This window comes from Canis aureus, chromosome 16 (genome assembly GCF_053574225.1).
Source record: "Canis aureus isolate CA01 chromosome 16, VMU_Caureus_v.1.0, whole genome shotgun sequence".
NCBI lineage: Eukaryota > Metazoa > Chordata > Mammalia > Carnivora > Canidae > Canis > Canis aureus.
Window position 1 is genome coordinate 355,329 of NC_135626.1, and position 25,319 is coordinate 380,647.

At 51.5% G+C, this 25,319-nt stretch overlaps 1 protein-coding gene across 7 annotated transcripts in view; it reads right to left on the reverse strand.

The window, feature by feature from the left end:
• Nucleotides 1-14,832: 14,832 nt before the first annotated feature.
• The window catches only part of TTLL11 (tubulin tyrosine ligase like 11), a 244,759-nt gene continuing 234,272 nt past the window's right edge, over nucleotides 14,833-25,319 (reverse strand). For all 7 annotated transcript variants that reach the window (XM_077850531.1, XM_077850530.1, XM_077850529.1 and 4 more), the window contains one exon: nucleotides 14,833-20,483. In XM_077850531.1, the coding sequence (XP_077706657.1) occupies nucleotides 20,191-20,483 (293 nt within the window). In that variant the 3' untranslated portion in view covers nucleotides 14,833-20,190. The remainder of the gene's footprint in view (nucleotides 20,484-25,319) is intronic.

Consider the following 25,319-nt stretch of genomic DNA (forward strand, 5'->3'; position numbering starts at 1 on the left):
ACACCCCCCAGTGCACCAGATCCTGATCCTATTATCTGATGAATGGTACAATGATGATATACTGTCTATTGAGTTTGTATTAAAACGTTCATGTATGCAACATCAATGTTTAAAATTCACTGCTATTTTTGTGACTCTCTTTTGGCATTTCTTTGTTTCTATGTATCCTTGAAATGTCCAGGAAACAAATTAACTGAGGATATCTTGCTCTCTGAGAGACCCAGCCAGTCAGAAGCATAAAAAAGCCCTTTCCCGGGGATCCTGGGTGGCTCAGCGGTTTAGCGTCTGTCTGCCTTTGACTCAGGGTGTGATCCTGGAGACCCGGGATCGAGTCCCACGTCGGGCTCCCCGCATGGAGCCTGCTTCTCCCTCTGCCTGTGTCTCTGCCTCTCTCTCTGTGTCTGTCATGAATAAATAAATAAAAATCTTAAAAAACAAAACAAAAAGCCCTTTCCCTGAGGATGATGCGTCTGACTTTGGCCACGCCCTCCCTGCCAGCCAATAACTCTAGTACAGTGACAATGAGGGGACCAGGACCCCCACTCACCTGGGGCACAGGATCCCTGGGGGAGGCTGTGTGGGGTCCCTGGAGGCCCATACTTGGTGGTGTTCATACTTTGCTGGCACATGATGTTGGGGCTTCCTGCACCGCAGTCACAAGTTGGGGATTTCCCCCGTAATTCTGATTTAGCTCTTTGGAGAATCTCTGGACTGTTTTACTTTTAAAATAAGTTTCTAGATTTGGGACACCTGGGTGGCTCAGTAGTTGAGCATCTGCCTTTGGCTCAGGTCATGATCCCGGGGTCCCGGGATGGAATCCCACATCGGGCTCCCCACTGGAAGCCTGCTTCTCCCTCTGCCTGTGTCTCTGCCTCTCTGTCTTTGTGTCTTTCATGAATAAATAAATAAAATCTAAAAAATAAAATAAGGGATCCCTGGGTGGCTCAGCTGTTTAGCGCCTACCTTTGGCCCAGGGCGTGATCCTGGAGTCCCGGGATCGAGTCCCACGTGGGGCTCCCTGCGTAGAGCCTGCTTCTCCCTCCTCCTGTGTGTCCGCCTCTCTCTCTCTCTCTCTCTCTCATAAATAAATAAATAAATAAATAAATAAATAAATAAATAAAATGTTTCTAGATTTTAACAAATGCTTGTGTTTAAAAGATTAGTTTTTTTAAAATGATAAAACCATGACTCTCACACAAATATAAAACGAACATATGTTTAGCATTTTTTGACCCATTAATTGATGAGGAAACGTGTCAGTTGTCACAACCCGTTCAAAAGAGAATTCAGAGAGCCACATTTATATAGGGAATCACAACTGCTGAACAAATTTTACAATTAGATGCAAAACTAGTCTATCTATAGGGCCATAATCAAGTACATTCCACTGCATGCGATTTGGATTTCTGCAAATAGGGAATAAGAATCATTGGGATGCCTGGGTGGCTCAGCAGTTGAGCGCCTGCCTTTGGCTCAGGGCGTGATCCTGGGGTCCTGGGATTGAGTCCCACATCGGGCTCCCCGCAAGGAGCCTACTTCTCCTTCTGCCTAAGTCTCTCCTCTCTCTCTCTCTGTCTCTCATGAATAAATACATAAAATCTTAAAAAAAAAAAAAAGAATCATATGCATTTTAATCAGAGTTTTGTGATGGAGGGAGCTGTAAAGTAGCTGAAGGACAATGAAAAGCAGTTTATGGGTCCAGGAGTTGTGGGAATCTTTGTTCCTTATTTTGAATTCTTTTCAGGAATTTTCCTGAAAAATAACAACAAACAGAAACATACAAAGTTAAGAGGGATTCCCTCTTTCACGAATCCCTTTCTCTATGGAAATCTTTTGTTAACAGCTGATCGAGGACTCTGATGGACTTTACTCCTGAACATACAAACTAATATTTTTAAGACAAAAAAATGCAATCACATGACACATCAATGGACAGTTTGCTTTTTTCACTTGGCAGAAGATTATGGACTGCAATTCATGACAGATGTAATTATTTTTTTGAGTTATCGCTGTCTCCCTGCTGTCCTTTCTTTCTTTCTTTCTTTCTTTCTTTCTTTCTTTCTTTCTTTCTTTTTTCTTTCTTTCTTTCTTTCTTTTTTCTTTCTTTCTTTCTTTCTTTCTTTCTTTCTTTCTTTCTTTCTTTCTTCTTTCTTTCTTTCTTTCTTTCTTTTTCTTTCTTTCTTTCTTTCTTTCTTTCTTCTTCTTTCTCTTTCTTTCTTTCTTTCTTTCTTTTTTCTTTCTTTCTTTCTTCTTTCTTTCTTTCTTTCTTTCTTTCTTTCTTTCTTTCTTTCTTTCTTTCTTTCTTCTTCTTCTTTCTTTCTTTCTTTCTTTTTGCTTTTTACTGATTATACTTGCACATAGTCTAAAATTTTAAGCCCTGGGATCAAACAAACAAACAAACAAACAAAAAAACAAAAAAACCTTCCGATTTGGAACAAATTCACACTTAACAGTGAATTTACTAAAATCAACAGTGCAAAGAACACCCAGATTCTCCTATTAACGCTGTTACTCCATTTGCCTTATCATTTGGTCTCTCCTCCCCGCTACAGCCCTGCAATCTTTTCCTGAACTCTGAAGATAAGTGACATACGCCATGGTCCTTTACCTCTCAGTATTTCAGCATGCGTTCACTACGATTAGAGATATTATTTTGCATAATCACAGGATAGTTATCAACCTCGGTCAGTTTCACATTGGTGCAAACTGTAATCTAACATCATATTCCAATCTTCTCCGTTGAAACGGTAATGTTCCTTTATAGTGTTTTTCCCTCCAGCACAGAGTCTGGTTTAGGGTCAGAGACTGCATTTAGGTGTCACATCTCTTTAACCTCTATTAATCTAGAATATTTCTATGACTTTTCTCTATCTTGTGGCATTGAATTTTGGGAGACTGCAACCAACAATTGCCCTCCTCTTTCTTTAATAGAAAAAATATTGCAATTTGTCTGATATTTCCTTGTGACTAGTTTCTGGTTATTCATTCTGGGCCAAAATACTGCAAGGAGCGTGTTCTTCTCGGAGTAACACATCTGGAGATACATGATGCCCATCTGTCATTTACTGATGTTAATTTTTATCATCTGATCGAGGTGTGGTCCTATTTCTCCACAGTGTAATTACTGGGGTTGTGAGGAATAAGCAGTCCATGGGGAGACATTTTGAGACGGTGCAAATATCCTGCTATTCATCAAGATGTCCCCTTAGATTTAGCAAGCATTAACGATTCTTGATTGATTCAGCCTTTACTAGGATGGTTGTGAAAGATGGTTTTCTAATTCTAGTGCCCATTTTATACTGCCAGTTGACTCTTGGAATTTTGCTGCCAACAACAAAGAAACTCCCTTCTCCTCTGTTTATCTATTATCAGTATGGACACAGAAAGTCCTATTTTTAAAAAAGATTTTATTTATTTATTTATTTATTTATTTATTTATTTATTTATTTATGAGAGACACACAGAGAGAGAGAGAGAGAGGCAGAGACACAGGCAGAGGGAGAAGCAGGCTCCACGCAGGGAGCCCGACGTGGGACTCGATCCCGGGTCTCCAGGGTCACACCTTGGGCTGAAGGTGACACTAAACCGCTGGGTCACCGGGCCTGTCCAATAAAGTCCTATTTTTAAGGGCTTATAATTAGTTAATTATTTTGGTGTTCAAACAGTCCCAGGTTTGGCCACAGGAGCTTCTTCACACTGGGACCTACTTCCTGGTGACACCCTCAGTGTCGATTCTGAACACTTCCCTATTTCTAGCATCGTAAGACGTGCAGGCTCACCTTGTACCTACTATCCTACCCCAGCTATGGATTAGTCATATACCCGAGCAACTCTGAGAATTGCAATCGCAGACCAAGATCTGAGAGCTACTAGAACGCCTTTTCTTTTTCAACTTTTCAGCAGGCAGAGCCAGGAATCAAACAAACAAATAAGTGTGATTGTATGTGTGTAATAAATATGTGTGGATGCGTACGCATATATGTATAGGACAAATACACATCCATACACATAACACGTGCATGCACACGTACATATTCGACTTTCAAGTACCAGAAATTTGCTCGTATGCCTCCAATTCTGTGGAATGTGGAGTTTAGCAGGTGTCCCCATGGCTCCTGCATCAGGCAAGCAAGAAGAGGCAGTGGAGGCTGAGCAGCGGCCAACGACACCTGCAGGAGGGAGGTGGAGCCGCTCCTCATCCCACCCCAGTGGGAGGGTGGCACAGGTGCCCACTGAGTGGAGGGAATGGCTGAGACCGCCAGCCTGGATGGCAGATTCTCAGGGAGATTCCCTTGCAGGCAGGCAGTCCTCTCCACCAGGCAAGGGCGAGTCCAACATTGCCACTCACGGGGCAGCAAGCCTTCACATGTCAGGTTTGTGCAAGTGCCTCAGCCATCCTAAATGAATGCTCAGATAACCCAAATAATACTTCATCAATACACAGGGGCATGGCACCAAGGGGTAGGTGCTGCCTGGGAACAAAAAATTGGAGGTAAATGGTATCATTGCCAAGTGCAAAACCCAGACCGCATGTGCTTGAAAGTCAAAGTCGTGCTCCATCCCAGAGTATCAGCTTGAAGTGTTATCCAAGAATATAGCAAAGGATAAATAACTGCCAATTTGAAGAATTAAATAATTATCCCAGCAGAAAAACAGGCAAAGATATGAAATGGCAAGTTGCAAAGAAGGAATACAGATGATAATAAATGAGAATATGTGCATCCATGCTAATGATTCAAGAAAAGCAAATGGTGTGATACAGAAATTTTTTTTTTTTTTTTTTAGCCCAGAAGTGTTCAGGTAATTAACAAAAACAGGGATCAACCCAAGTAGAGAAGAATATGTAAGACATATTAAAGAAAATACAGGTTCTGGCATTCTCTCTGCCATGCATGCATCAAATTGTCCACGTGGATTTGTCTTCTCCATTATTAGGTTTTGGAGTCCAAATTTTTTCAACTTTGGGTAATTAGCACCTGACAAAGCGCTTGGCATAGAGTAGGTACAACAAAGGGAAAGTCCTATTTCTTGACCTCAGAGCAACAAAAGTAGGAATTAATAACAAAGGTTTATGGGGATGTAATGCACAGCGTGGGGAATATAGTCAATAATGCTGTAATAACTTTGTAGGGTGACAGATGGTAACTAGCCTTATCCAGGGGATCATTTCATATTGTACAAAAATAGCGAATCACTATGATGTACACCCGAGACTAATAGGATATTGTATGTCAATTATCCTTCAATAAAAAACAAAAAATCAGAAATCAAAAAAAAGTGTGTAAAAGTGTGTATATGTGAATGAGTGTGTGAGGGATGTGCTGTGTGTCGGTTTGCCCACCTCCCCAGTCTGCCCTCAGTACCCCCCTGCATCCTGAAGGGCCTTCAAAAATAGATTATATTTTTATAGTTTTATAATTATATCCAAAAATAATTATACATTGTAAGTGTATCTTACACACTGGGATGGAGTGGGGATCTATGGGTGTGACTCTGTGTGGTTCTTACTATTTTTTTTAAGATTTTATTTATTTCTTGGGGAGAGAGGGCATGAGCCGGGGGTGGGGCAGAGGCAGAGGGAGAAGCAGGCTCTCCACTGAGCAGGGAGCCCATGATAAGGGACTCGATCCCAGGACCCTGGATCATGGTCTGAGCCCAAGGCAGCCGCTCAACCACTGAGCCGCCTAGGCCCCCTTCTGTGTGTGGTTCCCTGCAGCACTGGCTTTCGTGTCAGCGTGGGTGTATGCCCCTTTCTGGTGTGTGCAGGGCTGTGGCTGTTGTGTGTAGTGCGTGCGGAAGGCAGAGGCCCAGGCCCGAGGCCCCAGTAGGTGTGGCAGAGGCACATGCACTGCGCTGTGGCCAGAGTGTGAGCTCCAGGGGCTGAGCCCCTGGCTGGCCGGGCCCTCCATCCTGATGTAGTTGTGGGCAAGGGCAGGAGAACCCAGGGATGGGGCGGGCAAGCAGACAGACACGGGGCAGCAGATAGACGGCAAGACGGGGGGACAGCGCCATGCCTTGAGATCAACACTGCCAGTAGCACCGGAGTTCAGTCCCCAGCACCCAGCACCTGCTCCCACACATGTCATACCCTCTTGCTTTTTTTTTTTTTAAGATTTTATTTATTTATTCATGAGAGACACACAGAGAGACAGAGACAGAGACACAGGCAGAGGGAGAAGCAGGCTCCATGGTGAGAGCACGACATGGGACTCGATTCCGGGTCTCCAGGACCAGGCCCTGGGCCGAAGGCGGTGCTAAACCACTGAGAGCCACCCTGGGCTGCCCTCCTCTTGTTTTCAAACTGTAGACAAGGAGTGAGTTCAAGACCCTCCCAGTCCTGCTTCTCTGGTGGAGGTTTGGAAAACTGGCCCTGGCAAGAGGAGGGGGTTCATTATGGGAAATAAGTAGCACAGTTACATTCTAATAAATCAGCGCGGATTTCAGAGCAGCACGGGCTCTCCCGGGCTCCGCGGGCCGTGGAATTCAATATGATATGCTTCAGCCTGTCAGCTAATGGGCTGCTGCTGGATGCCATGTGGCCCAACCTCCCCGGGAACATGAAACGATGCTGAAAAGTGGCTCAGATTTATTATCTGGACAATGCATGCTCCTGCCTGTGGGTGTGCGGGGGAGTGACAGTTTCCTGTGAACAGGGGTAGGGGCTGGGGCTTTTACACTGCCTCGGGGCCTAAGCAGACATCCTGAGGCCTCCCTCCTGGCCCTGCGGCCCCGCGTGTGCCCCAGCCCTGGGTGGTCACTAGCTCCTCCAGGGGACACACCACCTCTCACTTTCCCCATGTGTCAAATCCTTCATTTGTTCAGCATTTCCTCTTGGACCTGTCGTTCATTCATTCATTCCCAGAACATTCCATCTGCCCTGTACTGAGCTGTGTACTACGACTTGCTGCCAACATGATGGCCCAGGCCCTGCCTTCTCAGAGGAAGCTGAGACGGGGATTAAGCAGCTGCCCTGAGTTTTGCCTCCTACAAGCCTTATGAAGTGTGTGCCCTGTGTCTCCAGAGCCGCTGCCAGGTGACAGCCCCATCATGCACCACCTGCACTGCATAGCCCACCCTCCTGCATGCTTAGTTTTTTAAAGATTTTATTTATTTATTTGAGAGAGAAAGACAGAGAGAATGAGAGAGTGAGAGAGAGAGCAGAAGCAGTGGGGAAGAGCAGAAGGAGAGGGAGAAGTAGGCACGCTGAGCAGGGAGGAAAAGGGGATGATGGATCCCCGGACCCTGAGATCATGACTTGAGCCAAAGGTAGATGCTTAACCGACTGAGCCACCCAGGCGCCCCCGAAGCAGGCTTATTTTAAAACACAAGAGCCTCTGAACACTCCTCGGTGGCAAGGAAGAAATCTTGACCAGGCCACCAGGGGCTGCGGAGCCTGGCCTTCCCTTGCCAGCCTCGCCCTGTCTCCTCCTCATCCCTGCTGCCTCGCCTGGGGGACCCGCCCGCCGCCACCACGCAGCCCTCTCCACTTCAGTCCTTCCTGTCTGACCCTCGGCAGCAGGCTGGCTGCTGTGTCTGGTTTTGCTGATGTGGCCACCGCCTCACCAGGGCTGGGCTTGTGTCAGCGCACAAAGAGTACTCAGCGGCCACTGAGTAGGGGCAGGAAGGAAAGGGAGCAGAGAGACCTGGGCTCTGCCGCCTGGGCAGACCATAGCCAGGCCAGCAGGGGCCCTGTGGGGCTGCCAGAGGCATAGGTCCCACGAGGTGCAGGGCATGGGTTTGGAGGTGGAGAGGGGCTACAGGTGCCAGGCAGAGATCCCGGCCTTGCCCTGCAGAGCCAGGGAAGCCATGGAGGGAAGCAGAGCTGGGACAACTCTTATCCACTTCTATTTTTGAAGTCCCCTCAGGATGCAGGGGGGTATTGAGGGCAGACTGGGGAGGTGGGCAGAGCAGTAGGGGCCCTGCAGGTTCCCCAGGCGGTGATGGAGGTAGAGCCGGGGACACATTGGCCATCTGAGGAGGGATTGGCCAGAGAGGACTGGCCCAGATCAAGGCAGCAAGCAGATGTTTGGGGTCTGGGGAGAAGGAGCTGCTCTAGCACCTACCTCCTGTGGTCCCTCCAGACCAGGAAGGGTCCCTGGAGCCCCGCTCCCTCCCCTGAGTGTGCCCAGACAGTGCCCACCGCATCCTCCTAAGATGCCCCTTTGGAGGAATTAGGGGAGGAAGAACCTGCTTCCTGCATGGGCCTTAATTTATTATCTGAAAAGAGGGCAGCCCGGGTGGCTCAGTGGTTTAGCGCTGCCTTTAGCCCAGGCCTGATCCTGGAGACCCGGGATCAAGTCCCACGTCAGGCTCCCTGCATGGAGCCTCCTTCTCCCTCTCTCTGCCTCTCTCTCTGTGTTTCTCATGAATAAATAAATAAAATCTTAAAAAAAAATTATCTGAAAAGAGCAATAGACCTACTAAAAGAAAGGCCTTCACTGCAGACTCACAGGGCAGATTATAATTACCTGGGTAGAACCAGTCTGCTGCATTTTTTAAAAATTTGCATTTCGCCAAGTGTTTGGATAAACACGTGGATATCCATAAACACTTAATATATAAATAAAACTTAAACACTTAATATACAAACACTTAAATATAAATGAAAATAAAAATGGATATTTAAGCAAAAGAACAACCTATTGGGTAGATGCATGACTTTATATCAGGCTGAAGGCTGAGGAGGTTCTGGGTCTGCGCCCCGCTCTATGCCTACTGCGTCTGGCAGTCAGAGGCTGCCTTCTCTCATTCATTCACTCATGCATTCGTTTCCTCCACTCAGCACACTTCCTCCTCTGTCCTGGGCCCTTGCTGGATGCAAGATTCAGACAAGAATGAGCACAGCCCTGCCCTAAAGAGAGATCCACCTTGACGTGGGTTCAAGGGGTAACAGGACGGCTGGGGGACCCTGGGGCAGGGTGAACCCATGCAAGCAGAGGAGGTGACCATCAACACCTGGAGGAGGAAGCTCCCCAGACCCCCAAGGGAGGAAAGGCATTAGGGGCAGAAGGAAGAGCATGGATGAAACCAGGTAGGAATGGAAGTGCACTGGAAGTACAGGGGATGGCAAAAATGTGGTGAGTGCTGAGATCAGGATTATGGGACCCAGAAGGGGAGCCATGGTTCACTTGTAGGGGATGCCCTTACATCCTTCTTGTGTTCTTGTCCCTGGTGCAGTGTACAACCTTCACAGCTGCAAACATGGTGGCCCTGTTGGTCGGGGCTGGGGAAAGCTGGACCCCACATGGAGGCCCCCCAAAGCCAGGTGTGGAGCTTGAGCTGGATCCCAGTGGTGGGAAGCTGCCTTCTATCTTGAGGCAGGAGGGTGACACAATCAGATTGGCATTTCAGGATGGCCACTCTGGCAGACTGCGGAGAATGTGTTGGAGGCAGAGAGACAGCTGGCTGCCGAAAAACGGCCCATATAGAACACATCTTGTACAAAAATATGACAAGAGGTTAATTCTTTTCATCTGCAATGAGATGCTACACACCAACGAGAAAAAGAACAGTAGAAAAATGGGCAAAGAACATGAGCAACGATATTACTCTTTATTTTCCTAGAATGGGATCCCTGGGAGGCTCAGCAGCTTAGCGCCTGCCTTCTGCCCAGGGTGTGATCCTGGAGTCTCGGGATCGAGTCCCAAATCAGGCTCCCCGCATGGAGCTTGGTTCTCCCTCTGCCTGTGTCTCTGCCTCCCTCTCTCTCTCTCTCGAATACATAAATAAAATCTTAAAAAAAAAATAAACATGTAAAGAAGAGTCTCAACCTCATTTACAATGCGAAAAACAAAAATTAAGTCTAGAATCAGACGATGCCGTGCTTTTCGCCCATCAGCACAAGTCGGCATTTTGATAACATGCTCTGCTGGGGAGGTAAAGGGGTCGGCTCTCTCGCACATTGTTGGTGGGGCCGGAAATTGGTCCAGCCTCTTGGGAGGGCGCTTGGACAATTTATCGATTGCAATTGAAAATGCGTGTCTCCTTTGGCCTGGTGATTCATCCCCTAGGGTAGGGGTGGACACGTACGTGAAGACGCACATACAAGAGCCATCCCTTTATATGGTGACAGAAAACTGGAACCAGACTACACGCCTCACCTGCGGACGAGTCAAGCAAACAAAAGTATTATAAGCAATAGTAGTTCATTGTGTAAGGGCTGATGATGCCGTTAGGAACCTGAGACCAGCCTACGTGTCCATGTCATTAAATAGTGTCCAAGAAGTCATTATATTATTATATATTATATAATAATAATTATTATTATATATTATATTATGTATAATATGTACATCTCCATTGTGTATTTTTAACACCAATGACAACAACATGAAGCCCAGACGGGTTGCGTGTCTTCTCATGCGGTAGGGTCTTCATTTTACCTAGTGTCCATGGGGAATGGATTTTCATGATGGTAAATTTTCCAGATACATTACAGGAATCAAAACTCTTTAAGAACCTTTGCTAAAGGAAGCTTATGTAAAAAATGTGTAATAGTCTTCCATAGTTCTTCGGGTAAAGAATGTGGAATGTGGGTGAACGTTTCCTGGCTGGCTCTCTGCCCCCCGCACTGCGGTCCCCTCTCTGCAAAGGCTCTCGTCCTCTGCCAGGTGCCACCTGACATGCAGTGTGTGAGCCACAGAGATGGGACTGTCATTTCCAGACCTAGTGCGAGGAGCCTCTTCCCAGGCTGTGCAGCTGAGGGGGGGAGGGTGGTTTTGGGGCAGGTGTTCTGGATGTCATGATGCTATGTGCTCACACGCCAGGGCCCGGCCGGCTGGGACATGGGACATTCGGCCCTGTAGGAGCAAGGGTAGCTCTTCCCTCTGCCTGCCATCCCGCTGTCCCGCCTCAGAGCCTCTGTGCTGACTTCTGTGGCCTTAGGCAAGGCGGGAAGCTTCTCTGGACCTCCGCTGCCTGGGCTGGACAAGGAAGGTGCTGCCCCCCACCTCACTGGCCCGGCTGCAGTGACTCTGGCGCCTGCGACAGGAGCCGGTCCCCGCTTTGCCCCCCACCTCCGTCCCACCGCCTGGCATATTCCGTCCAGACTCGGAGGCTCTCGGTTATCCCAACGTGGCCTCCTTGTGTTCCCCTCTGCTGTTGCTCTGCTGCCGAGCCGGGCGATTCCCAAGGACACCCCGTTGCACACACTCGGCTGGATGGGGGATAGCATCCAAGAAGCACGGGTCAGTGAGGCCTTCCCTCAAGGATGTCACTCCACACAAGGGCTTTTCAGAGAAACGTTTGCCACCGCAGTGCTGCTCAAGGCCTCTCCAGAACCTGCCACTCCCACACGTTCTAGGACACCTTCCTTGGCAGGAATCCCCACCGTGCAAAGGGGGAGCCCCATGAGACAGCAGCACAGAGAAGAACCATCTGGACTGCCAACTCCTTGAGGCCGGGATCCCCTGGCTTTGGCATTTACAAACCGTGCCACCTCGGGAAAGCCACCTCGTCTCAGTTTTGAACCTCGGCTTCTACAACTGTAAAATGGGGCTGGTAATAGGAGTGTCCATTTCCTGAACTCATTTCTCAGACTGGTGAACTGACACACGGAGTGTGCCCGGCGTGGTCTGGCCATCGTATGTGCTCAGTGAGTCGAGGACGGAGTCCACGACCAGTACCGGGCACAGGAGGAGCCCTGGTGCCATTCAGTTCAGCGCACTGAGGTGGCTCCGTGCAGGGCCTCTTCTCCTCAGCGGGCCTGTGGGCAGGGGCAGCAGGAGCTGGATTGGCTGGAGCACCTGTCTCCAGGCCAGAGGGCCCCAGGGGCTTGGACTGAGCACCTGCTCCAGCCTGGGAAGGGCTGCACTGTCAGACCCTCAGCCGTTCTTGGAGCACTGCCTGGTCCCCAACTCCCCTCAAGGGAAACCTCAGGGCTGACCTGCTTTGGACTCGGCTTTCAGGTGATGGGAGAGCCACCCAAGGAGCTTGGGGGCAAGCTGTAGCTAAGCGTCAAGAGCTTGGGCCTGGGTTCCTTAGGAGGACACGAGACCCTCCACTGTCCGCAGCCCTGCAGTCCCGCCAACCACGCCCTCCGGCTGCTGAGCTTCTCAAGGGACGGTTAGGGAGGGCAAGTGCGGGTACTCTGGGCGGCTCTAAGATGAAACGGCTGTTTTCTTGGGGCAGCAATTTTATTTGAAGATTTAGAGGAAGAAAAACAAGTGTGAATTGCAGCAGAAAAGATAGTATGTGCTCATTTTTTCTCCCTGGGTGGCCAGCAAGAACACACCTGGGAGCTGAAGTCAGCTGCCCCTGAACAACCAGCCCCGCAATCGGTCTATCTTCCCCTCTTCCCGGAGACACCGTGGAAGCCATCTCTGAGCGGAAAGAGCCCAGGCTGGAAGCAGCTTGAACCCTGTGTGCAGGACAGTCCTCCTGGGTCACGTCAGATTTGCACATGCAGGGATCCCTGGTGGCGCAGCGGTTTAGCGCCTGCCTTTGGCCCAGGGCGTGATCCTGGAGACCCGGGATCGAATCCCACATCGGGCTCCCGGTGCGTGGAGCCTGCTTCTCCCTCTGCCTGTGTCTCTGCCTCTCTGTCTCTCTGTGACTATCATAAATAAATAAAAAAAAAATTAAAAAAAAAAAAAGATTTGCACATGCAGAGAAAGAACCCTCCATTGGGTTCAAGCACTGTGCTTTGGGGGATTGGTTACTTCAGCCTCACCAAGCCTACCCTGACCCCAATAAGGATAAAATATGGAGCAGAAGGCAGTATTTATAGGACTTTTTTTTTTTAAGATTTTATTTATTTATTCATAGACTCAGAGAGAGGGGCAGAGACACAGGCAGAGGGAGAGGGAGAAGCAGGCTCCATGCAGGGAGCCCGATGTGGGACTCAATCCCGGGTCTCCAGGATCACACCTCAGGCTACAGGCGGCACCAAATCGCTGAGCCACTGGGGCTGCCCTTTATAGGACTTTTAGAGCTAAAGCATGAGGCTTCAAATAAGTGACGGCTTGCAGGTGGCCTCCTTGGGCCACACCTGTGGGCCTTTGACCTGCCAAAGTCTGTACTGTTATTTCACCCCAGTACAGCCAGCGATAGACCCAGTGACCCAGTGATGCCACAGTGGCTGGCTCCAGAAATAGTGCAAAGCAGATTTAAACCACCAGTGAGGAGCTACTAAGGTGGAGTGTTTCCGATCACATCTCAAGTGTCTCATGATTAAAGCCAAGTGAGAGATGAGCTCAGCACCGGCCTCCAGGCCCCTCCCCACCCAAACATTCTATGGTGGGTGGGAGAAGCTGGTTGAATCCGGGGGAGCCCAGAACCTCCCTTGCGTCCTGGTGTGAACCAGCCTAGGGACTGAGGACTGCCGCCAGCATGACACACATATGTCCCAGGTGTCCGAGTGGCTGGGCAAGTGGTAGGGTCACGGCTGGTCAGGGTGGACATGCCACTGTGGTTGTGACTCAGGACAAGGTATTTCTCCAAGGTCCCCAGCTTCGTCAAGTGTGAAAGATTGGAAGAGATGATGATGGCATTTGAAGCTTTTTCCTCACCTACGAGCTCCACCTGTACAACAGGTTACAGCCGAGAAGCACTATGGACTGTAGGTTAAAGCTCCTGACCTAGAGGCCCCCTGGGCTGGCACTAGCTTCTGCTCTTTAGATTCCCTCCCTGAGGAGACGTCAGCTCACATGGCTAACATGCTGGGCATTCTGGGCAAGGCGCTTCCTCTCTCTGGGCTTCCCTCGATTTGTTTCTAAGACTGCCTGGTTGCAAGGTAGCAACCGAGGACACGATCTTATAACGAAGTCCATTATGTATCAGAGCTAAAACTGGAGCTGCTGGGGTCAGAGCTGGAGGTGGGGACTGAGCCCTTAGGGGCACCAGCAATGCTCCAGGACTGCCAGGGGCTCCGGGGGAGGCAGATGTGTGGAAAGCCCCCTGCAGCCCTGGTGTCCCCACTCATTCCCCCAAACATGTGTCTGGCGCTGCTGGAGAGGGCCAGGGCTATTGCAGCCTCTCAGGCTGCTGGGCGGCCTCGGACCCGGGAGCGCAGGACCACTGGGCTGCGTAGAGTAGGAACGGGAGGACCGCCTGGGGCCTGAATGTTTCCTGGAATGGCACGGCCGGGGTCCGAGGAACGAAGGAGTTTCCTGGGGTCAGGGCCGGCCCGCGCAGGCCTGTCACGGGGCGGGGAGCGCGAGGGGCCTGTGAAACGAGCAGCTTCCCAGTACCACCGAGTGCTGGATTTGCAGGGGGCAAGGATCCCGGTGTGACCTCAGGCTGCTCTTCACTTCCACGGGCGGTGCAGAGCCTGGGAAATGTTCAGAGCAGACATAGGCTGCTCCCGGGGGGGATGGGCGCCAGGAAGGGGGAGGACCTATGTTCCCAGGGAAGGAGCCGCCAGGTGAGCCAGCAGTACCGAGTCACCTTTCCCGTGCAGCTAGAAAGGCTCAGTCCTCCAGGGGGTCCCCTCCCTCACCCGCCAGGGGAGAGCCCGCCACGCAGACCTCCTCGGCCCAGAGCTGCAGGCAGTGTGGCTGCTGCACACATGCGGTTGCAAGGGCACCCCTCCCTCTCAGGGCAGTCGCCCCGCCACATGGTCTCTGACAGGGGGCCGAACTCTGGGAGCGGGGCACGCTTTCCCGAGGGGAGATGTCCTTAGTGTTCAAACCCCTCCCTCCATCTCCCCCAGGCTCTCACACTTTCCTTGAGGCACAGTTTAGCTTCCTAGGCAAACAGGAACCATCAGGAGAGGAACAAATTAAAAGGAACCCTTTTCTCACCAATTGACCCAAAATGAACAAGCATCGTCCACCCCACGGATTTGCTGTGAAAACGTATCACGCGGAAGAAATCGTCAATACTTTGCAGCCGTTTTTACGATGAGCCTGTGTTTAGCAACACTCAGCTTTGTTTTATTATTGCATTTTACAAAGTTACCAAGACAATTGAGGCCAAGTAGCAGAACCTTGACTTTATGTGCCATGAAAATTTAATAAAGAATATTCAGGGCAGCCCCGGTGGCCCAGCGGTTTAGCACCGCCTTCAGCCCGGGGCGGGATCCCAGAGACCCGGGATCGAGTCCCACGTCGGGCTCCCTGCATGGAGCCTGCTTCTCCCTCTGCCTGTGTCTCTGCCTCTCTCTCTCTCTCTGTGTCTGTCATGAATAAATAAAATAAAATCTTTAAAAAAAAAAAAAGAATATTCAAAGGCTTTTAAGAGGCAGGAGCCACAGCCTAGCAGCAAAGCCCTGCCCACCACCAGGAGGATGGCTCAGGCTCGGGCCTCCCCTGGACCTTGAGGCCCCTCTGTCAGGGGCACCCAGGTGGGTGCAAGTACTCCCCGGCATCTGTCTTGTTCTAGCACATCCAGGCTGGTCCTTCTCTCAACAGACATTTGTTACGGTAGATTCTGAGCTCCAAGTCCCCTGACAGGCCTCTCTCTTATATTCATGATGACATGATTGCCACTATAGGGGCCTGAAATCGGCCTGAGAGGTGAAGTGGGGTTGGTGCGCGGTCACACCTCGACAGAGCCACAGGCACAGCAGAAGCAGGTCTTCGTTTCCCAATTGTGATGCAAGAGGTTCTGCAGGGGAAATACCCCTGGCTGGCTTCCCCCATCACATCTGTGGCCTTGCTCCTGCAGCCTGGGGGTGCCCCAGGGAAGCCCCGGTGAGCAGCACCCAATGTCCCCATGGCCCCTACGGTCCTGGTGGGAATCTCGGCAAGCATCTTCATGGCAGAGGAAATGTTTCCCAGGAGCCCCTTGGTGTTACCCAGACTGCCCGGAACCCTTTCCCTTTGCTCTCTAAATAAGACTCAGAAGGAAATTGCCAGAAATGGGGGAATCCTCAGTGATTTTGCCATTTTATACTAAAAAGCCCGATGGCACTGTGTGTCTGTGTGAGTGCATGTGCGTGCACGCTTAAGCATTGTGCTGCCTGGTTTTCCTAGTTATAGAAACATCAAAACTCTGGGTCACTGGAGATGAAGGTATGGAGTAGGCTGAGTGTCCCACAAAGCTCCTTTGTCCCTGGGAATGGAAGCAAAATTTGGATTTATTTCACAAGGGAGAAATTCATATGCCACCTGGGAAAACCCCTCTCCAATTCATCACACCAAACAGGAGACTGGGAAAAAATGTCAGTCAAGGCGAGGTGGGGTTCGCTGAGAGAGAGAGGAAAACAGGGCCCGGGCCACCGGGGGCACCAGCTCCCTGGCAAGGGGTCTCATCAATTCTGAGCTTTGAGGGAAGGTGCTCAAATGCCGGCCATTTCAAACCCAGCTTTCAGTTATAGGGCCAGGGAGTTTAGGACATTAATCAAGAAGTGAAAAAAAAAAAAAAAAAAAAAAGATAAAAGAAAAAAAGAAGGAAGCTATTTTGGTGTTATACTCTGCCAATCACAAGGCAAAGTCCAGGTGTTAGGGCCACAGCCGAGGCCGTTCTTCAGCGCACGGGTGTCTTCAAGGTAAGGATAAAGGGCAGCTTGAGAGGGAGAGGAGGGGACTGTTTGGCTTCATTTGTCCTGGTGCATTTGAGAAGGAAAGTTATTAGTTCATCCCTCCGCACTGTGTGGAAAACCAGAAGCGGTCTGAAGATAGCACGGCATGAACAGCACTTTGACTTGCAAAACACTCCTGTGTGTGTTTGTAGCTTGCTGCACAAGAGGGGGTGCAGATGGGGGTGGGGGGCGGTCAGACCTGAACCCAGGACAAGAGGATGAAGGACGGAGGAAAGACCGCCAGGGTTAGAGGAGCCACTGTGTGCTCAGGATCCTGGAACAGCTGCGGTGCCCCGGGGAGCCCAGGAGCCGGCTGAGGACGTGAGGTGTTCAGTGAATCCCCTTGGCAGCGTCACTCTGGCGAGGTTTCAATGTCCAGGATTCTCCAGGGCACTCACAGGCTCGGAGGGGAAAGAGCACTGCAACGCCGCCTCCCCCGGGACTGCAGCGAGCACCTGCTGGCCCCCCACCCCAGTCATGCTCCAGGGGCCCGCATGGGTCCAGCTCCTGCCTCATCTGCCAGAACTTGGAGTTTGGTGGGAGTTTGCCATACAGCAAGCTGGAACTTTCCAGATCCTCACAAGGAGATGGGGGGAACAGTTCATTCTGTATGGGGGATTGAAGTGGGATGTATGAGCTGGACCTTGAAGATAAGTGTCTGTTGGCTGGAGGGAGGCCATCCAGGCACAGGGACCAGGAAGCACAAGGGTGGGAGAGCTGGGAGCGGGGCCTCGCCCTGGGCCTCTGCCACCACGGCAGGACCCAGCATGTTCTCAACAATGGACAGCGAGCGCCCTGGGAGTGTGGTGGCAGGGACAGGGGTGGAGGCTGCTCCCCGAGGCGTGGAGGCTAGGCAGAGCTTCAGGATGGGAAGGACGGAAGGGGCTGGATTACGAGCAGCCTTGAGTGTTGGGTTAAGGAGCATGAGCATGAGCTGGACAGAGAGGATGGGTTGATCGAATTAGAAGGTCATGTGGTCAGCTCTGGAGTTCTCTGAATTCCTCCGGGGCCACTAGGGATGAAGGATGGAGGACGAGTTGAGGAGGATGAGAGGTAGGAGATGATGAAGTCAAAGCTGGGGAGAGTGAACAGGGACCCCCCAGAAGAAACAAGAGGGCACTTGTTTGGGGCTAGAGGCTTCTGTCTCCAGGACACTCTGCCTTCACATGTGGGGAGGGGCCTGTGGCCAGCTGCCCTGGATCCAATGCACCTTTGTAGGGACCAACCATGGGCTCCATGCTGGCCAGGCTGTGAGGACCAAAATCCTGGCTGTGACAGCCGCAAAGCCAAACACATCTCCTAGGAGGATGGAAGGAGGGGAGCAGGAAAGCCAGTGTGGAAGGCGGGGGGCGGGGGCTGAGCGGTACCCTACAAGGAGCAAGACAGGCATGGCAGTAAAGGGTGGGGGGCCCAGTGGTGTACCCCATGCTGAGATGAGCTGAGCTTAATCTCCATTCACTGAACCCACCCTGGAGCCCCCGCCCTTTGGGGTCTCTGGCCAGTGGAACAGTGAGGGGTGGGGTGTGTAAGACTCAGCAGGAGGGGGAAGGAGAGGGACCAGGGCAGAGAAGAGGCCAGGGGTGCATCCTGAGCACCGTGGCCCAGAAATGGGATGACACAGGGCAAAGCACAGGAGGCTCAGCCTCTCGTGGGGCATATCTGGACCCTGGCTCCCTGGCTCCCTGGCTCCAGTTCCTCTCCTCCAGGAGAAAGGAAATGTACCTACGATGTACCTGCAAATTTCCAAGGGGCTTAACAAGTGGGAGTTCCTCAGGGCATGGGAAGGTGGGGACGAGTCCCAGGCCTTACTCTGATAGGGAGGAGGCTCTAACTCTCCCTGCTCAGTGGCACTGAGAGAAAAGGGCCCATATGTCACTCAGTGGCCTCTCGTAAAGCCTCATTCCACACCCCAGGGTGGGGAGCAGGGCTTAGGCCCTGTCTGCAGAAGAGGGGCTCCTTCCTGACAGGGACCCTGGGGGGCAGAGCAGAGCCACCTGCCTGCAGATGACAGGGAGGGTGGGGGACAGGGACAGGACACGCCTCAACGTGAGAACTGACATTTTCAAATCACCCCGAACCATGAGGCTCAAATTCAACCTTTGCACAATGTCTTCCCCAGAACATCCAACGTGTTTGAAAACTGCGCTCCATTTCAGCAAGTGAATGCTTTCTGAAAACCAAGTCAGAGCTTGGTTGAAAAGACCCTTTTGCAGCTCCCAGCTGGTGACAAATGTGAGAGACATGTTGACGGGGTCTTTCACTGCGAAGCCATTTGCTCAGCACCAACAGAGACTCAGGAGTGGCTGGGGGTGGGGTGGGGGGGTCTGCCAAGTCGGTTTCCCTCAGGGCAGACCATTCAGGAGCATGGACCGTCCCAGCCCCTACCCCCAGGCTGCAGGAGGGTGGGCAGGGCCCTGAGGGACACGGGTAGCCCCAGAGCAGAGGGGTGGGAGCTGGAATCACGCCCCTGTCCCTCCTGGGGACATAAAGGAAATGTGGCTCTGGGGCCAACACACACACCTGGACCAAGCGTGATGCTACCGTGCGACCCCGGCCCTCTGTTTCCCCACCTGAAAATGGGAACAGCATTCTGAGACTGTGAGGTCTCTAGGACCATCAGCTTGATTCTGTGTCTTGTAGGAGGAATCAGGCTGATGACACCTCTAGAATGTTCCTACGCAAGAGGCACTCGCGGTGCCCCACATTCCTCCTGCCCCTCCCAGCCTTCCTGCTGTCTGTTTGGGAAAACAAAGTCATTGCAGGCAGCTCTTGTCACCAAACAGCTCAGAGTGGCTTCTGCAGTGCTTGGCTTCCCAAAACACCACCTTCGGCTGCCTCCGAGCCTTCCTTCGCCTGGGGACACAGAGGGGGACGGGCAAAGGGTCTGGTGGAAGGGAGAGCATGGCCTTTCCTCTTCCTGCCACCCGAGCTTCTGACCTCCTGCTCCTGCACGCAGCGGCCCTCACCAGGGTCCCCCAGGGTGTCCCTGTCCTCCCTCGGAGCCCCTCCTCCCAGCCAGCCCCCTCCCCCTTTGCTTGCTGTCAACCTGCTGCCACATCGTGGCCTTGGATCCAAGGACAGTTGGGGTGGGGGTGGGCGTTGACAATCGGAAGCCCCGGGCGGGGGGCGGGACGTGGGGCTCCTGCTTTGGGGTCAAGGTCAAACAAAGTCAAACAAAATGACCTGCGAGGCTCCTTCAGCGCCGAGACGCTGAAAACCGAACTTAGTTACTTCTCGGTCAATTATTTCTTAATTAATAACAAAGCGAACACTGCAGCAACAGTCAAGCTAAAGAGCTAAATCACAGAGCACATGGCTGGGACAGGATTCGTTCCCGGAGCTCGGCGGCGGGACGTAGACGCGATGTCCCGATGGTGGCTCTCGGAGGCCGCCACGCCCGGGCCTCGGCTTCCTCCGGCCCTTCCTCGGCGCGGCCCCGGCCAGGGTCGCAGCAGCTTTACCCTGGTGGCTGCTTTCTGGGAGCCCGGGATGGAGGAGGCCGTCTGTCGCGTTTGGGGAGGTCACATGCCCACCAGTGACTCATAATAGTCGGGCCACCAAGATGCAGGCGGTGGGCGCCGGAGCCTCGGCAGCGCAGCCGAGCAGGACGCGGGCAGGCAGCGGGGCTGAGCGGGAACCTCCGCAGCCTGCCCTCCCTCCACGCGCGGGGAGCCCGAGGTTTCTCTTGGGCCGAAGGGCTTGCTCTTGACTGGCAGCAGCAGCGGCTGTCAGGACAGTGCGCGTCTGGGCCCGGAGGACTTGCGGGCACTGTCTGTGCAGCATGGGGGGTGGCCGTCCGCCTGCTGGGCTGACCGGGTGGCCCCCTGGGGAGTGCTGCTGCCCGGGGCCCGGCCCCCCGCTCTGCTGCTCCTGCCGCACTCCAGGCGCCTCTCATCCAGCAGGGACAGGTGGTACTCACAGAGGTCAACCAGTGAGGCCACCTGCTCATGGAGCGGCAGCATCTTGAACTTCCTCCGGGCCAGGTAAAAGAAAGCCTCGACGAAGGCCTGCAAGCACATGCCTGTGGACCAAGAGATGGGCATTAACGGGGTGTGAATGCCAAAGCTGCCCAGTGCGCTGCCCTGGCGAGGCCCTAGCCCAGCCACCAGGCTTCTTCCTCACCACTGTTTCCACTCTGGGAACTTTAGCTTCTAGGTTAACCCCCAGAGTGCCTACCTTGCGCCAGGCAGCCCCTGGGCACTCAATCCCTAATCATCCTATGAGGTGGGCTGAGTTAACTGTCTTATAGATGAGGAAACTAAGTCTCAGACAAGTGGAGGCAGCTGGGCAAAGTCACATGGGTAGAAAGTGGGGGAGCTGGGATTTAAAGCTAGCCCAAGCCCTTATCCCTCTGTTCCACCATCAAACGTTTGCATTACAACCCAGCCCCTGGGATCCCTGGGTGACTCAGCGGTTGAGCATCTGCCTTCAGCCCCGGGCGTGATCCCTCCGTCCCAGGATCGAGTCCCACGTCGGGCTCCCTGCAAAGAGCCTGCTTCTCCCTCTGCCTGTGTCTCTGCCTCTCTCTGTGCCTCTCGTGAATAAATACATAAAATCTTAAAAAAAAAAAAAAATTAAAACCAGCCCCTAACTTTTGTAACAACGGAAAAAGTTACTTCCTGAGAAGTCTGATGGCAAGGTTTCCGATCTTGATAGAGGGTATTGGTTGCCCAGGTGTGTGCATCTGTCAAAACTCAGCAAATTGTACCTTAAGATTTGTGTATTTTGCTGTATATAAACCTTTCCTCAAGGAGTAAAATAAACCTGACCCCTCTCTCGACCCAAAAGGATATTCTAGGAGGTAATAGGAGTCCCCATTATGTCCCTGAAATGTTCTTCCCTTACTTTGCCTCTTCAGTTCCTACTCATCCTTGGGATCTGAGCCCCAAATCACCTGCTCAGTGAAACCTTCCCTGATCCCCAGATTAGAGAGGGGCCCTGCCATAGGCGTCCTGCATTTTCCTTCGTAGCTCTTGTTCAGTGTTTGTGTGGTTGGTTCTTCAACAATCTCTATCATCTTCCCCACTGGCTGTAAGCTCCAGCTCGCCACTCTTCCCCCAGCGCCAGACACCCAGTGCTCAATGCAGAATGCTGACTACGTGAGGGAGGGAAGGGGTGAACAAGTGAGCTAGTGCTAGGTACTTTACAGACGTTGCCACTAATCCTCACAACACGTTTTTGAGATCAGTATTATCATGTCCCACTTTGCAGATGAGGAAACTAACATTCGGAGAGGCTGAGTAACTTCCCTAAGGTCACACAGCCAGAAATTAGTGGCCTAGAAATTCAAACTCTGGCTCTCAATTCTTTTAACTAAGTTGTGCTGCATGAAAAGTTCTAGGTCTTCCCCATGTCCTAGTAAAAATGAACCCCATGATTCAAAGTCATGGGACTCCCTGGGCTCCTCAGGGAAGGGGACACTCAGACTGGACAGGATGTCACATAGTACCTTAAAGGAGGCCAGCGTGGCCTCTGCTCACCCGTACCTTCTCCGTGGCCTTGCTTCCCAGCGCAGGTACATTATTTGCCTGCTGCTGTTTGCAGGGAGATGCCTGGCCTGGGTTTTGTGAATCCGGGATGATATATGGACCCTGCGATCTGAGAGCTCTTTTTGTGTTGGGAACTTGAGCTGAGCAAAGATGTCATTTTTTGTCTTCTTTCAAGCTTTTTTGGCCCATCTTTTCTTGACTCTGGATGCTCTGCCAGCCCCCTGCTCTGTTTGGCTCTGATGAGAGGAGCTGATAAAGGGACTGGTAACCCTGGTGTAAACCCTTTTACTGCAAACAGAGGCATGGTGCAAACAGACACAGGGCAAGGGGGCCTCTGTCTGCATCAAGATGCAGAGATGTCTGGGGCGCCCGCGGGGCTCAGTTAGTTAAGCACCCTACTCTTGATGTCAACTCAGGTCATGATCTCAGGGTCGTGAGATGGAGCCCCCCGCCCACCTCCTGGGCTCTGTGCTCAGCAGGGAGTCTGCTTGAGGTTTACTCTCTCCTATTCCTCCCTCACTGCCCCCCCATGGATGTTCTCTCTCTCTCTCTCTCTCAAATAAATAAATCTTCAAGAAAGAGAGAGAGATGGAGAGAGAGAGACAGAGAGATGAATGTTTCCTGACGATGGGCCAGGGCTCTCCTGGAGTGTGTGCATGGATGCATGCATGTGCATGTGCATGCGTGTGCATTTGTCACAGCCAGTGGGAGGGGCAGATCCACGCAGGGTGGAAGAAGCCAGGATCCAAAGCCAGAGAAACTCCGTGCAGTCCCAGCCCCCAACTGCAGAAGTGCATGATCTAAATAGCACTACTCGAAGTGTGGTCAGCAGAGGGTGCCAAGTCCAGGAACTGTGTGTCCCTGGTCTCTGACAAGATAAGGAGTCTGGGCCAGAATATAAATCACTCCTCTCATCAATCACATTGTTCAGGTCAGCTGGCGGTACTTTGCAGCAAATCTTTCTCTGTAAAGGAAACAGCAGGCGTTTACATTCTGGCTCAGGCCTCTTGTCCAGGACTCTAAGGAACAGTTCATGGATTGCAACTTGGAGAAGCTCTGGTCTGCAACCCTTCTCAGCTTCAAAGTGCATGATCCGGTCAAGCTGCAGATTCTGGGCCTGGGCGGTATGTGAGGGCGGGGGAGACTCTGCATTCCTAACAAGTTTCCTGGTGGTGCCCAAGCGGAAATAGCAAGCGCTGAGCAGCTTCTACTCAACAAAATATTCGTTTCTTTCCCCTAAACTAATAAGGCTGTGATGAAAGCTGTAATGCACAGAAAAAAAAAAAATACAAGGATTTTTTTTGGAGGGAGAAGGTATTATGGCTAAATCGTCCCAGAAGAAAACTTTCTAAAATGAGAAATGAGATCTCATATGTTATACTTGGTTTTCTTTTTGCTTGTCTACATTTCCTGATTTTCTATAGTAAACATATGCTTATTTTATTTTTTATGTGGAATTAGAAAAAAGAAAAAACGAACGAACAAAAAGCAGAATCTGGTATATAAATACAGAGAATGAACTGATGATTGCAGGGGTCAGGAGGTAGGTGAGCAAGGGTGAAAGGGACAAGGGATTCCTGTCATGGAATCAGTCACGTACCCATTTTGAAAACCTGCAACGGGAAATTCTAGTGGGTGGGAAGAGGCAATGCAGGGGTGGCCACCTTTAATCAGGAGCCCTTTGCTACTATTTGTATTTGAAGCTACCTGCATGTGCTGCTTTAAGGAAAACGCAGTGCAAACTTCCTGCATACATGTTCTACTTTGATAAAGTTTATATACATGCAGGGAAAAACAGAAGCGGAAGTGAAGGTCAAAAAACAAACAAACAAACAAAAAAAGAAGTGAAGGTCAATGGGCATTACTGACTTGCAGGAGCCAGGCCTGCTGGGTCAGGTACTCAGATCCCCATTACAACTCTCACTGTGCAGATGAGAAAACAGAAATAACTTGCCTGCCGGTCACACAATGGTGAGTGGCAGAGCTGGGGTTTGAACCCAGGCAGCTGATTCTGCATCTTATTCCTGGAATAAGGAATGGGCAAAATGGGTAGGGCTCTGATGGGCAGAGATGAGCTGGGAGTGGAGGGCTGGGCAGAGAACAGGGAGGTAAGGGGCATGTGGCCAGCAATAATCCAGGGTGCCCACAGCAGGACAGGTGGAGTAGGGCCCAGCTGGACTAGACTGAAAAGGGCTGGAAGGCCAGGAGATGAGAGCCAGGAGCCACTGATCTGGGCAAAGGGAGCTGAAAGCCAGTTGTGGAGTTCCAGCCAGGGGGATCCTATTTTATTATTGCCACAGAAATTTTGTGGGCTTTGTTTTATTCCTCAAATGAAATCCCATGAGGTGGGTGGTTGCTCAGAACCTGTCTTCACTTACCTTCCTCACCACAAGGGACTCATCTAGGGGGACTCTTGGCCTCCTCATACCCAGCCAAGCACAATCCTCCGCCCCACCCAGGGGCTCCCCAAGCCTGGTCTGGCATCTTCATTTTACAGAGGAGGGGAACAGTAAATGAGGCCTAGTGACTGGCAGAGGCAGGACCAGACCCTAGGTCTTCTGACCTCAAACTGCACCACCACCACCACCACCACCACCACCACCAAAATAAGAAAGCAAGCCAGACACTTCTCAGGCCAGAGACCGGGGAGAACGGCTGTCTACAATGGCCGAGAGCCCCACACAGTCTGCTGAGCCCTAGCGAGCGTGTCTGAGAGCATCGGAAGGTCACTGAGGGTTGGGAAGAGGGACACTCGGCACCGCACACCACGAGTTTGTAGGTCACTGGTTCCCACAATGGCCACTCTGAGGGGCTGTGTTTGAGTTTGACAAGACGTTGCTCTTGCTCCTCGTTTCATCAAGTGGCCCAGGAAATGGTGGCTGAACCCGGGACAGTTTTCACTGTGCTTGAGAGAATGGAAAGTTTTTGAGTCTCTGACGGGCTGGGCGTGGAGAATAGGATGAGGAACTGCACTCGAGATAATCCAAACTGCTTTCCAGGGGGCAGGACTCTTCTGCCTTTTCCAGATTCTCCATAGACCGTCGACATGTTCTTTCTGGGTCCTTCTCCTTCCTTCTTACTATTTATTATAAAATACAGTGACAATGCCAGCAGAAAGCGTAGGAAAGCTCATGAATGTCCCCCCTCTTGGACTTCAAGTGTCCTTGACAACTGGCCTTCTATGCACTCTCTTTGTCCTCAGAAGACGTGTTTTTTTTTTTTTTTAAGATTTTATTTATTTATTCATGAGAGACAGAGAGAGACAGAGAGGCAGAGACACAGGTGAGGGAGAAGCAGGCTCCATGCAGGGAGCCCCACGCGGGACTCGATCCGGGGTCTCCAGGATCAGACCCTGGGCCAAAGGCGGC